Here is a 15,088-nt window from a genome sequence, read left to right as displayed (position 1 = left end):
TATTATTATTATTATTATTATTATTATACCAGATTTATATAGCGCCCTTTTCATGATCAATTTCACGTTCAAATGCAGCCACACACGGCGCATAATTCATCCTCTACTAGTACAGACACAGAGCGATCTGACCAGAGGGACAGAGTGAGACAAAGCCCCTACGAGAGAGAGATCAGAAATCAGATACAGGCTTGTCTGGCTAACTTAGCCTAGCTCGTTGCGAATAGACAGCCTGGTTCTTAAACGTGCCCAGTGTATAGCATTGGTTCAGTCCAACTAATGACAATAATGAAATTTCAAATAAGTCCTGTAAGTACTTACTGATATAAATCCATTTTGATTACAATCAGTGGAGCTAATCAGATATAAAATAACTCTGGAACCTACGACTGGATCTGATTTGACATGGAATCCAAGATTTATTGTTGTTGAAGATATTTTGGAAGTTTGTATCAAATAAAACCATAAATGAAGTCTCTTTATGGCTGCAAAAGCCAAAATAGCCAATTTTGGACCTTTAAGGGTCCATAACTCTGGAACCCATGAAGGAATCTGGCCAGTTCAAGAATGGAACCAAGATCTTGTGGTGATACAAGCTTTGTGCAAGTTTGGTTAAAATCAAATCATAAATGAAGCCGCTATTGTGCAGACAAGGTCAAAATAGCTAATTTTGGCCCTTTCAGGGGCCATAACTCTGGAATCCATTATGGGATCTGGCCAGTTCAAGAAAGGAACCAAGATCTTATGGTGACACAAGTTTTGTGCAAGTTTGATTAAATTCAAATCATAAATGAAGCTGCTATTGTGCAGACAAGGTCAAAATAGGTAATTCTGGCCCTTTCAGGGGCCATCACTCTGGAACCCATGACGGAATCTGGCCAGTTCAAGACAGGAACCAAGATCATATGGTGATACAAGTTGTGTGCAAGTTTGGTTAAAATAAAATCATAAATGAAGCTGCTATTGTGCAGACAAGGTCAAAATAGCTAATTCTGGCCCTTTCAGGAGCCATAACTCTGGAACCCATAAAGGAATCTGACCAGTTCAAGAAAGGAACCAAGATCTTATGGTGATACAAGTTGTGTGCCAGTTTGGTAAAAATCAAATTATAAATAAAGCTGCTATTGTGCAGACAAGGTCAAAATAGCTAATTTTGGCCCTTTCAGGGGCCATAACTCTGGAACCTGTAATGGGATCTGGCCAGTTCAAGAAAGGAACCGAGATCTTATGGTGATACAAGTTGTGTGCAAGTTTGGTTAAAATAAAATCATAAATGAAACCACTATCGTGCAGACAAGAAATTGTTGACGGACGCACGAGACGGACGCACGACGGACGAAGGGTGATCACAAAAGCTCACCTTGTCACTATGTGACAGGTGAGCTAACAATTCCTCAAACTTGAAAATAAATTGAATATCAACCTCTTTTTAAGCATAGTAAAGACTAGAAGATGCTTTTGTAGAAAAGCGCATGTCTCCCCCAATGCACATTCGTATAGGCAATAAGTCAATAGGGGACATGAGCGAAAGTCAAAGAGACACTGATGGTTGGCTGCAATAGGGATCATCTACTTGGCATGTCCAATCATCCCACACTAAGTTTCAAGATCCTGGGCCTAGTGGTTCTCAGGTTTTGAATTGAAACACTTTTCCATGTTCAGGCCCCTGTGACCTTGACCTTTGATCGAATGACCCCAAAATCAGTAGGAGTCATCTACTCTGCATGTCCAATCATCCTATTAAGTTTCAACATTCTAGGTCAAGTGGTTCTCAAGTTATTGATTGGAAAGAGTTTTCTATGTTCAGTCCCCTGTGACCTTGACCTTTGATGGAGTGACCCCTAAAACAATAGAGGTCATCTACTCTGTAAGTCCTATCACCCTATGAAGTTTGAAGGTTCTGGGTCAAACGGTTCTCAAGTTATTGACCGGAAATGGATTTCCATTTTCTGTCCACTGCAACCTCTACCTTTAATAGAGTGAGATCAAAGTCAATAGGGGTGATCTACTCTGCATGTCCAATCATCCTATGAAGTTTCAACATTCTGGGTCAAGTGGTTCTCAAGTTACTGACCAGAAATGGTTTTCCATGTTCAGGCCCCTGTGACCTTGAGCTTTAATAGAGTGACCCCAAAATCAATAGGGGTCATCTACTCTGAGAGTCCAATCATCCTTTTAAGTTTCAACATTCTGGGTCAAGTGGTTCTCGAGTTATTGATTGGAAATGGTTTTCCATGTTCAGGCCCCTGTGACCTTGACCTTTAACAGAGTGACCCCAAAATCAATAGGAGTCATCTACTCTGCATGACCAATCATCCTATGAAGTTTCAACATTCTGGGTCGAGTGGTTCTCAAGTTACTGACCGGAAATGGTTTTCAATGTTCAGGCCCCTGTGACCTTGACCTTTAACAGAGTGACCCCAAAATCAATAGGGGTCATCTACTCTGCATGACCAATCATCCTATGAAGTTTCAACATTCTGGGTCAAGTGGTTCTCAAGTTATTGATCGGAAATGGTTTTCCATGTTCAGGCCCCTGTGACCTTGACCTTTGATAGAGTGACCCCAAAAACAATAGGGGTCGTCTACTCCATAAGCCCTGCCACCCTATGAAGTTTGAAGGTTCTACGTCAAATGGTTCTCCAGTTATTGATCGGAAATGAAGTGTGACGGACGGATGGAAGGACGGAGGGACAGGGCAACAGTATGTCTCCCCCAGTGGGGGAAGACATAAATATTTATCTGCAATAACAGTAAAGGAAAATTATGAATTAATCTTTGCAACAACTGAAGCTGTTTTAATATAAGTGTACTTACTCAGGCCTCTCGTTGATCACTCCAAGTTTACACAACAGTCTGAACAAACGGCCATTCTCCACCTCCTGAAATTAACTTTCCACATTACAACCTGCTACTACAGTTACTTTCACGTCAGTTAATGTATGAAATGCTTTCCTTACACAATGCCATCTTAATTGTTCACCAGATACAATATGCAAGAGCATATTTAAGCTTAATATATTTAAGCCATAGTGATAAAAAGATTTTCAGTACATGTACTACAGTACAAGTACTTTAACACCTCATGAAAAATGTGTGTAAGTGTTATTTAGCTGTGCTTAAAAATTGGTTATCAATTTTAGACATGATATTCAGACTACACATCTCAAGTTTGTGTCTATATGAACATCATATTTTTGTTTGTATTACATGCAACCGTGATAAAAGCGTACTTATGGATTTCAAGTCTGACTAATGCGGAAAAACTCAAGTTCTTGTGTACAACATGTAACCCCCAAAATAATACAGTCTCAGGGACAAAAAAAAACAACACAAGAGCTCGTCGAACACGAAATGCCCCCTCTTGATGCATTCAGTAACTGCACAAGGAACAAAAATTATTTGCTCACTGTAAACAAAAGTTCTACTGTTTTGGTTCAATGTGACCTTGACCTTTGACCTATTGACCTTAAAATCAACAGGGGTCATCTGCTGGTCATGATCAACCTCCCTATTAAGTTTCGTGATCCTAGGCCCAAGCATTCTCAAGGTATTGTCCGGAAAGCGTTTAACTGTTTCAGGTCAATGTGACCTTGACCTTTGGCCTACTGACCTCAAAATCTATAGGGGTCATCTACTGGTCAAGACCAACCTCCCTATCAAGTTTCATGATCCTAGGCCCAAGCTTTCTCAAGTAATTGTCTGGAAACAGTTTAAATGTTTCAGGTCGCTGTAACCTTGACCTTTTACCTACTGACCTCAAAATCAATAGGGGTCATCTGCAGGTCATGATGAACCTCTCTATCATCTTTCATGACCCTTGGCCCAAGCGTTTTCAAGTTATCGTCCAGAAACGGTTTAACTGTTCCCGGCCAATGTGACGTTGAACTTTGACCAAATGACCTCAAAATCAATAGGGGTCATCTGCTGATCATGACCAATCTCCTTATGCATTTTCCTGATCCTAGGCCCAAGCGTTCTTGAGTTATTGCCCGGAAACCGTTTTACTGTTCCTGGTCACTGTGACCTTGACCTTTGACCTACTGATCTCAAAATCAATAGGGGTCAACTGCTGGTCATGACCAAACCTCCCTATCAATTTTCATGATCCTAGGCGCAAGCGTTCTTAAGTTATCATCTGGAAACAGATTGGTCTACATACAGACCGACCAACCGACCGACCGACCGACATCTGCAAAACAATATACCCCATCCTTCTTTGAAGGGGGGCATAAAAAGCTGAATGAAGCAAATACAGTACTGGTAAAAATACATACTTTAGCCAATTCAGTTTCTATGACATCACTACGAAGCTGTGCCGAGTCCAACTGCGTATAAAATCGAGCCCCAATCATTGGCATAATATCATTGATGCTGCGAGGGCGGTTCTGGTTGCCCAGCAAATACCTAAAGACAAAACCATATCCATACTTCAAAAGCCGCCTCCATGAGAGGTTCTTACAGCAGCTTGTGCTGCTCTTAAATATGGCTCAACTACAGACCCAATCGAAAATGCACATACAATTATTAGAAGAAGAACAAGAAAGTGATTATAGTAATACAGTGAACAGTTACGAATTGCTATGAAAATCAACCTTAGTGCTAAATATACACATCTGTCTTAAAATCTTTCAATTTACTTCTGAATAGTGACCAAGCATTATTTTCGGAGTAGTCCCTATTTTGTTTAATAGATTACAACATAAAAGTCAAACATGAATACACATGGAAAGTGTGATTCTACATACTGCATGTACTGATGATGCATTAAGAACAAAAAGTACAAACAGGATGAGATTTTTGAGATCGGCCGAGTAGTTTCTAGCAACAAGTTCCATGGATGTCTGCAGGTTATCCCGCTGTATTGCCATCACGCTGTTACAGGCAAGAGCCAACACCACCTTCCCGAGCGATATCAAATCTTCCTGCTGCAAATAGAATTGTTGTCAGATTAACCCTTACCCTGCTAAATTTCTATAATGAACTTGTCCATCTTTCAATTTGGGCAGCACCACTTATTAATCAAAGGGGTGTTCACTGAAAATTTACTGACTGAACAGCGAACAGTGCAGACCATGATCAGCCTGCACATTCGAACAGTGCAGACCATGATCAGCCTGCCTGAATGTGCAGGCTGATCTTGGTCTGCACTGGTCGCAAAGGCAGAATAATTTGCTGTTAGCAGGCTAAAGGGTTAATTGTACGTAACAAGAGGTTGAACTACATACATCATCCACCTCTGACAAACAATTAATTATGTTCTTTAATAGGATCTGAAAGTTATCTGGCAACTTCCAAACACTTATGGGATGGACAATCACATGCGGCAAAAATGTGTTTTTAAACTTCTATTATCACATAAAGGGTGAAATTTTTCAACATGTTCATTTCCGCCAAGCTTTGCGTAGAATGTATACTTAAAGACACATCTGACAGTTTCCTATATGTATATAGGCAAAAATTTTCCTACAGACAGAATTTCTTTAAACTTTGTGTACTGACTGAGAATCAAGTTTAAAACAGAAATATGTATTAAAAATCATAAGTACTGGTGCTTGATCTTGAATTATCTGCCCTTGAAAATCAGAAAATACCAAAAAATCCAATTTTCAAGGGCAGATAATTCAAGATTAAGGCAAGAAATTTGGTCTATGGGAAAGACCAGGACTTTGAGGTATCATTTTGTCATGTTCATAGTCAAGGACATTTGCCACAGTGTCTATATTAACATGGGGCAAAATTTTCTTACGGACAGAATTTCTTCTTTAAACTGTGTTTACTGACAGAGAATCAAATCAAAAACAGAAATATAATATGAAGCAAATCATAGGTACCCAGCCTTGGTCATGAATTGTCTGCCCTTGAAAGTCGGAAAATACTGAAAAATCTATTTTCAAGGGCAGATAATTCAAGATCAAGCACCGGTACCTATGATTTTTAATACATATTTCCGTTTTAAACTTGATTCTCAGTCAGTACACAAAGTTTAAAGAAATTCTGTCCGTAGGAAAATTTTTGCCTATATACATATAGAAAACTGTCAGATGTGTCTTTAACACTGAAAAATGATAAAGTATGTGAAAATGACAGTTACTGACCTGATAGTGTGGAGTTAAAGCCATAGGATTGCTTTGGTTATTGTCAAACGTCAGCACATCAAATATTCCACAACAATTTAAACGCAATCTTAAAGAAGCAAATATTTATCAATGATTAGAAAATTTAAACAAGAAGTAAGAACCTTTTACTATATGCAAGATCTTCAATAATTAGAGCAGACTGGATAACATTTATAATTTCTATTTACCTTAATTTTCACAACAATGACATGTAAACAAATACTGAATACAAATTTTATTAAGTTAGTATATATACATAACAATTAACAGTTTTGATGTATCGCTACTGATCAACATAATAACTTCAAATCATATTACTAAAGTAGATTAACATCAAATACTAAAGCATAAATATATAGCACACAAATATAAACAGGAAGACTGGAACTGTTAGCTGATGCACAAAATATTCACCAACCTTCATGTCTATCAAGAGACTATCATTGACAAAATTGTCTGATGGCCTAATATTAGCCATAAATAACAACAAGAGCTGTCCGTAAGACAGCGCGCTCCACAATTTGGCGATTTGGCAGTAAAATGAATATATGTCTCAAGAAGAGACCTCTACTTTTAAAAGGAAGGTACACCAAGGGGCATAATTCTGTCAAGAACACAAATCAGAGTTATTGGGATTGTTACCACACATGCAGATGATGATGGTAAAGATATATTTTGAGTTTCAAGTCATTATCTTATATAGTACCAAAGTTATGTCCAGAAAACGAAGTTTGTCAAAAAATTTAAGTATGAAAGGGGCATAATTTGGTCAAAAATACAAATCAGAGTTATAGGGATTGTTACCACACATGCAAATGTTGATGATAAAGATACATTTTAAGTTTCAAGTCTTTATCTTATCTTGTACTAAAGATTGCCAAAAAAACATTAAGTATGAAAGGGGCATAATTCTGTCAAAAATACAATGAGAGTTATGGGGATTGTAACCACACATGCAGATGATGATTATAAAGAAATATTTTTAAGTTCAAGTCATTATCTTTTAAAGTACCAAAGATATGTCTATAAACAAAGCGTTCGAAAAAATTTAACATGAAAATAATTCAAAGTATAACAACATTGTGACCTTGACCTTGGGTATAATGGGCCCAGCCCCTGCACATATTTTGTTTGTATGCTGGACAATGTTTATGTGAAGTTACAGTAAGATATAAGAAATAGTAAAGGAGATATGACAGAAAAGCAAAGGTTGCCAAAAAACTTTAACCTTAAAATTAACCCAAGTATAACGCCTTGGTGACCATGACCTTGGGTATAATTGGCCCAGCCCCTGCACATACTTTGTATGCTGGACAATGTTTTTGTGAAGTTACAGTAAGATATAAGCAATAATAACAAAGATATGACAGAAAAACAAAGGTTGCCGAAAAACTTTCTTACAAATAACCAAAGTATAACACCTTGGTGACCTTAACCTTATGTATAATGGACCCAGCCCCTGCACATACTTTGTTTGTATGCTGGACAATGTTTATGTGAAGTTACAGTAAGATATATGCAACAGTAACAAAGATATGACAGAAAAACAAAGGTTGCCGAAAAACTTTAACCAAGAAAGGTCACGCCAACGCTGACGCGAGTAGAATAGCCCCCCTATTCTCCGAATAGTGGAGCTAAAAACCTAAAAAAAACTTTGATAAAATGAAGAATACCTCGATTTATTGTATATGATGATTTTCGATGGGTCAAGAGTTCTACACGAGAGACCTGCTGCATGTATCGCCCGCAGTGAAGATGATAACTGAACAACGTATGACCAGATGAGGCTCTCTGGGAGTAGCCCTGCATGCTGCCTAGGTCCAGATGAACTGCCTCCTTTAGGGTAAATGTATAAAATTTAAGCTTTATATAAATACAGTAACAATTTGGAAATTTTCCATCAGAGATCTATAGTAATAATTCTGAAGAGCTGATTTTGATTTTTCTCTTAATTTTTTTCTATCAAAAGATTATCGTTTTTATTTTAACTGTATTCCTCTGGTAGAAAGAGAAAAAATTTCTTTCTTTGATTTCTGACTTTAGAATGAAGAAAAACAATACATTTAGCAGGTACAGTTTCAAAGTATATTTGCCCTTCATGGATATAAAATCAAACTCCCAGAATTTGGAACTACTGATAAGTCAAAGTATAAAATTTGAATTGTGTATTAATTGATATACTAAGGCTCCATATACTATTTTAATAAAAACATACATCAAGGCTAAGTGTGTGTAAAGTTATTACAGTTATTATAAATAAGCTGGAATTCAAATAAAGGTATAAATACCTTACTTGTACTTCTGTGTGGAACCAATTTTTCACTCCTAAATTAGTTTTAAATCTGAACATTTAAAAGACATGTCACTGAAACTATCTGTCATACCTCTAGAGTTACCTTTCCCTGCACTGAAGGGTCTGGCAGATGAATCCATGAATGGGTTATGATGACTGCTGTGATGGGGATGACTAAAATGCTTCGACAACAGAGTCTCCGCTAACGGGAAAAAATCATACACAAACACAATCGCTGAAACAGACATAAACAGTTCTAATACGTGTAATTATTGGATTCTGAGATAAGAATAAAATTTTATGTGTGCACACATAAGATTTTCATCATTTATTTTAGAAAGCTTTAACAGTGTCAAAATTCAGATAGAATTCTTAGCATCCAATATTCTGCATAGGAATTACCCATGAAATCTCTAACTTTCACAAATTACACATTAAATTTTTTCCACTTCTAAAGTCTCAGTTTTGGTATTAAAACTAGAGATATTTTTTTCAACAGGAAATTCAATGATAAAGAAAAACACAAACTTACAATGATCTCCAAATGCCTTGGTTGTGAACACTTCCCTCAACTGTACAATGTTAGGATGAAACATTTTCTTCCACATGTCAACCAATGTCATACATTTTGTATGAACCAAACGAAAACCTGCAAATTAATATAACTTAAGAGTTACCACTAAAAAGCAATTCTGCCAAACTTTCCAAGTCCGACAGGGGATCAATTTCATCAAAAATAGAAGGCAGACTTATGGAACTTTATGTGTAAGTGAAGTGGTGTAAGTAGGCTACAAAAACAATGAAAGAAATGTCACTTTTGAGAAATTTTCCAAGTGAAGAAGGGAAATAGTTTTGTCCATATAAAAGTAAGAATAATGAGGCCAGATATGTGAACTTGTCTGAAGATCCTTAAAACATAATATCAGTTTTAACATATCTTCAACGGTTTTATAAATGACAGGGACAGACATAAAAGAGAATGCAGCACAGCTCTCCCCTCACCATATAAGTTTGGTAGGGTATATTGTTTTACATTTATTTTCTATTATTAGATCTTGCCACCTCTGTCAGTGCTACAGAACAACTTGCACCTGGCTCAGAAGCTGTAAACACTTTGAGGATATTTTACATTTGGAAATTATATGTAAAACTGAAAAGAATGGAAACACAGACTGAATACAAATATCAGCATTATATTACCATGAATTCTTCTCAAACAGTATGTCTGGCCATCTTTAGTGTTAAGGGCTTTGTAGCATGTAGTAGGGTAACCAAATGTTTTTGATTTATGATGGGGGTTGTCTGGGGGAGGCTCTAACGGGAACAAGTTTCTGTATGTGTCCACTTCTGCCGGAATATCTGAAAATAGAAATATCTCATTTCATTAACTGTAAGAAGCTTCTAAATTTTTCTAATAAATTACATGTCTGTTCTACATATGTAATTATAGTATCAAAAGATCTACAATATAACTGGCAAGCAATATCAATATTTATTCACACAAAACATATTCTAAATTTTGAAAGATTATTTTTACCTATACACATTAACTTCAGTTGAATCATACTTCATCTAGAAATACTTTCCTATACAGGTTCTACAACTTCCAAACTGTAGCTGGAGATCGCATTTCTGATCTGTATTCAACCACTGAATTGTGTACAGTAAAAGACTTACCAATATTCTGTCCTAGATCTATCTGTGCCATGGTAACAGCACTCTTGTTAAGAATTTCCACTTTCAGCTCATCAGGCATGAAGAACTGTGGCATGTTAGACTTCACTTTCATGTGGGCAATATGTGGTGGTGGACCATGGAACATTGTAAAGTTTGGAAGTTGCTAAAAGAGAAATGATTATTTTAATACAATGTCTCAACATATTAAGATAAACAGTACTTACCTATATTTTTCATCAGTGCTGAATGTGCTACATATAGTGCTAACATTTTTTTTTGAAAATGCAATAAAAATGCAATTTTGTTTTATTAATTACATGTGCAATGGTAAATAAAATATACAAGAGGGTCATGATGACCCTATATCGCTCACCTGTTAAATATGCTACATGCAATATTTATGTAAGGTCTGTGCCATGTGGTTCCATAAGATTTTAAGTTTACTACTACATATGTCTGTGACCCCAGGGGTCATGATTTGAATAAAATTGAAAAAATTTTCTATGCAGATACAGTTTCATTGTTATAGTTTAACAGGAGGATTGTGGATCACTTGGTGAAGATCAACATGTCACGGTTTGAATCCTACAGGCCAAATAGCTAAGCCCTGTTTCGAACTTATTATCTGTTAACCTTCTAGTTTTTGACCCCACAGGACCCAGATGTGAACTTGGCCAAGGGATCATCAAGATAAACATTCTGACCAAGTTTCATGAAGATAGGGTCATAAATGTAGCCTCTAGAGTGTTAAGCTTTTCCTTTGAAATTGTGTACGGACAACAGAAAAAGGGCGATCACAAAAGCTCACCTTGTCACTATGTGACAGGTGAGCTAATAAAGTGATTCAGACAGTTCTTGCCAATTTTTTATATATGGAGACACTCATGTTGTCTGCAAAAATGTGTAGAGACATTATCTAAAGGGTATCTACTATGTAAAAGAGTAAAGTTTTCAGGTAGAATAGAAGGAAGTTAGCTGTACTTTCTACCATACCTATCAAACATCAAACTAAATAGTACTAACTTCTGACATCTGATATTTCATACACAAAGCCTCCTTGTTTTCTACACTGCTATCTGGAGGCATGCTCCATTCAATCATGTATGATACATTATAAATGATGATTAGTTTATATTGGAGTAAATTTATAATGTAAGAGACATAGGAAAAAAGTCAGTATACCTTTTCAATACAAGAATAGGCACTCAATATACTTTTGAAGAGAAGGATTATGTGAACTGTTTAACATTTAAAGATTTTTTTCTCAGATTTATTGAGACACTTACAATGCCCTCTCTTTGAGGTGTGAAATCCTCTGCATTATAGAAGTATGTAGTACCACCAACATTTTCCTGTACCATGCTGCCTGCCGCCGGCTTCGACTGCCTCAGTGGTGCTACTGGCGACCCAGTGCGCCTCATCATCAGTGGTGAATTATTGGGTGACAATCTGGGGCTGTGGTTGGGACTTGAACTTGATGTGATGTTCAATCCTAAAACAATGTTAATGTTACAGTTTGTTTAAATATAATTCTTTCCTAATTACTGACAAGAAAATATGCCCTTTAAACAGGAGTCATTTATTCATAAAAATGTAATAGCATCTGAAAAATTGAAAGTTAACGAAGGTATATAAATTATGAAATGTTTGTATTGTTTAGCAATTCTCTTTATGTAGGGTTGCATCTTTCTTTAAATTAATATACCCATCTTAAGCTAAGTTACCTAGGAATAAACAGAGATGAAATAAATATACTTTACCGCCAAGAAGGTTTGTAGCACTTGAGTTTTGTTGTTGGTGTCCCGGTGGGGGCATGTTGTTGAAGCTTGAAAAGTTTGGAGAGCTTGAACTGTGTGATAATTTTGGTATAAACTCGGATACCATTGGATTACCTCCCTGAAACACGGAAGACAAAAACAGCTAAGACATATCTATATGTAAAAAGTCAAACTGCACTGAATTAAAGTAGTAACAAGTGCACCACTGTGCAGTACAAAATAGGCAAAATGCAGAATGAGAATCATACTCAAAGGCTAAAGCATTCTGGAGTTAATGGAGGGAAACTAAATTGCAAACAGATGAATGGATGACAAGCACTGGTGTCACATTATACGTCCATCATATCATTTCACATGACAATGACCATGATCTTTGACTAAAAAACTCAACATCAAAAGGGTACAACTGTTCCATTAACCTTGGCAAGAAGACTATTATTTCGTTAAATGTCACATAAACAGCTGACAAAAGAAAACTTTGGCCTCCAACTGCCTTCCTCAGCATCATTTCCAGCACTATCAGGCATCTGGGTTGAACCAATTACCTTTCATAACAACAACCTGGTTGAGTAAATCATAAACATCACTTACCTTAGTGGTAGAAGGAATAGAGAGATTCAGTGCAGAGAATTCACTTGTCATACTGGAATCATAGCCACTGTTGTTACCCATGAAAGGTTTCATGTTTGGTGGCAGCTGACCATTCATTAGACTGGACACTGGACCATTCTGTGGTGGAGGGTGAACAGCCTGAAAGTTTCATGTTACCAAAATAACAGTGGAGTATACTTCTAATTTTCTTTTATAGAAACAATAAGATTTTTGTATTAGTAAAACATTAAATGAACCTAACTGTACGATTAACAAGAGCTCGTAGAACATGAAATGCCCCCTTTCAGTAATTCAGTAATTGCACAAGAAACAGAAATTATTCGCTCACTGTAAACCAAAGTTCTACTGTTCTGGTTAAATGTGACCTTGACCTTTGACCTATTGACCTCAAATTCAACAGGGGTCATCTGCTGGTCATAATCAACCTCCCTATTAAGTTTCGTGATCCTAGGCCCAAGCGTTCTCAAGTTATCGTCCAGAAAGGGTTTAACTGTTCCGGGTCAATGTGACCTTGACCTTTGGCCTACTGACGTCAAAATCTATAAGGGTCATCTACTGGTCATGACAAAACACCCTATCAAGTTTCATGATCCTAGGTCCAAGCGTTCTCAAGTAATCGTCCAGAAAATTGTTTAACTGTAAGTGTTCCGGGTCACTGTAACCTTGACCTTTGACCTACTGACTACAAAATCAACAGGGGTCATCTGCTGGTCATGATTAACCATTCTATCAACTTTCACCGCCCGGAAACCGTTTAATTGTTCCTGGGCAATGCGACCTTGAACTTTGACTTAATGGCCTCAAATTCAATAAGGGTCATCTGCTGGTCATAACCAACCTCCCCATCAATTTTCCTGATCCTAGGCCCAAGCGTTCTTGAGTTATCGTCCAGAAACTGTTTTACTGTTCCTGGTCAATGTGACCTTCACCTTTGACCTACTGATCTCAAAATCAATAGGGGTCATCTGCTGGTGATGACCAACCTCCTTATCAACTTCCATGATCCTAGGCCCAAGTATTCTTGAGTTATCATCTGGAAACCGTTTAACTGATCTGGGTCACTGTGACCTTGAACTTTGACCTACTGATCTCAAAATCAATAGGGGTCATCTGCTGGTCATGACCAATCACTCTATCATCTTTGATGATCCTAGGCCCAAGCGTTCTTGAGTTATCATCCGGAAACTGTTTAAATGTTCAGGGTCACTGTGACCTTGAACTTTGACCTACTGAACTCAAAATCAATAGGGGTCATCTGCTGGTGATGACCAACCTCCTATCAACTTTCATGATCCTAGGCCCAAGCGTTCTTGAGTTATCCGGAAACGGATTGGTCTACATTCCGACCGACCGACATCTGCAAAACAATATACCCCTCCTTCTTATGTTATGTTAACATTCTTGCTAGTACGACACCTTATGTTGAAGGCTTTGATGAAAAAAAATATTAACTTTTCAAACAAAACCTAAATAAATTTAACAACCTGCTGTTGTGAGAGAGGAGTACTCTGTGAGATCGGTGCCTTGTTAGGGGTCATGTTACTGTTATTGAAGGGGCTCGCCATCTGCTGAGGCTGCTGGGGCATAGCACTGTTAGACTGGGACATAGGGCTGTTTGACATCATGTTTCCATTTCCAACCATACCAACACTGCCCCTGTTCTGTCGAGATATTGGTCCTGGCCTTTGCTGGATACAAAAATAAATTTCATTGCATTTTAACATCATCATCATAAAACGAGTCTTATTTATTTCAACATCATCATAAAACACAAGCTGCTGAGGACAGCAATGCTTGACTATTCAAAAGTTTGTAACTTATAAGTTCAAATAATGACAACAACATACAAGTACAAAAGGGACAACAATTTTGAATAATAGAATTTTCCCCTGTTATCATGCTTAACAACATTACAGATCACACCAAAGAATTGCTAAGCTGAACAAGAGCTGCTGAAGGACAGCAACGCTTGACTATTCAGCAACCTGCCTTGTCAATAATGACTCAACTGAATGAATATTTAAGTCAAATAAGACTGTCCGTAAGACAGCACGCTTGACTTTTCTCAGTGCTTGACTCTGAATTAGAGCTTTGCCAGTAAAAACTTAAAACTTTAACCAATTTATTTATTTTGTTGGGTTTAACGTCGCGCCGACACAATTATAGGTCATATGGCGACTTTCCAGCTTTGACGGTGGAGGAAGACCTCAGGTGCCCTTCCCTGCATTATTTCATCATGAGCGGGCACCTGGGTAGAACCACCGACCTTCCGTAAGCCAGCTGGATGGCTTCCTCACATAAATTCAACGCCCCGAGTGAGGCTCGAACCCACATCGATGAACGACATTAACCGCTTGGCTACGGAGGCCCCTAAAAACAAGAGCACCGCCTTGCAGGTGCTGACGCTCATCTGATTTTTTTTGTATAATAGAAATATTGTCCTACCCATGATTTTCTAAGTCTAAAAAGGGCCATCACTCTTGCAAAAAGCAGGATAGAGTTATGTTTCTTGATGTACAGTGTCCACTTATGATGGTGAAAAACTGTTGCAAGTTTTAAAGCAATAGCTTTGATAGTTTATGAGAAAAGTTGACTTAAACATAATATTC

At 37.4% G+C, this 15,088-nt stretch overlaps 1 protein-coding gene across 1 annotated transcript in view; it reads right to left on the bottom strand.

Moving 5' to 3' along the window:
* LOC123556507 (PAN2-PAN3 deadenylation complex subunit pan3-like) overlaps positions 1-15,088 on the bottom strand; it is a 42,941-nt gene that overhangs the window by 14,811 nt on the left and 13,042 nt on the right. The window contains exons 3-15 of the mRNA XM_053542746.1: positions 13,964-14,167; positions 12,459-12,617; positions 11,850-11,985; positions 11,376-11,581; positions 10,090-10,252; positions 9,613-9,771; positions 8,945-9,061; positions 8,504-8,647; positions 7,793-7,955; positions 6,099-6,186; positions 4,789-4,928; positions 4,278-4,407; positions 2,818-2,882 (exon numbers count right to left, since the gene is read on the bottom strand). Of these exons, the coding sequence (XP_053398721.1) occupies positions 2,818-2,882; positions 4,278-4,407; positions 4,789-4,928; positions 6,099-6,186; positions 7,793-7,955; positions 8,504-8,647; positions 8,945-9,061; positions 9,613-9,771; positions 10,090-10,252; positions 11,376-11,581; positions 11,850-11,985; positions 12,459-12,617; positions 13,964-14,167 (1,874 nt within the window). The remainder of the gene's footprint in view (positions 1-2,817; positions 2,883-4,277; positions 4,408-4,788; positions 4,929-6,098; positions 6,187-7,792; positions 7,956-8,503; positions 8,648-8,944; positions 9,062-9,612; positions 9,772-10,089; positions 10,253-11,375; positions 11,582-11,849; positions 11,986-12,458; positions 12,618-13,963; positions 14,168-15,088) is intronic.

Source organism: Mercenaria mercenaria, chromosome 5 (genome assembly GCF_021730395.1).
Source record: "Mercenaria mercenaria strain notata chromosome 5, MADL_Memer_1, whole genome shotgun sequence".
NCBI lineage: Eukaryota > Metazoa > Mollusca > Bivalvia > Venerida > Veneridae > Mercenaria > Mercenaria mercenaria.
Note: the sequence above shows the minus strand (reverse complement) of the source record. Positions and strands in the feature narration are given on the sequence as shown.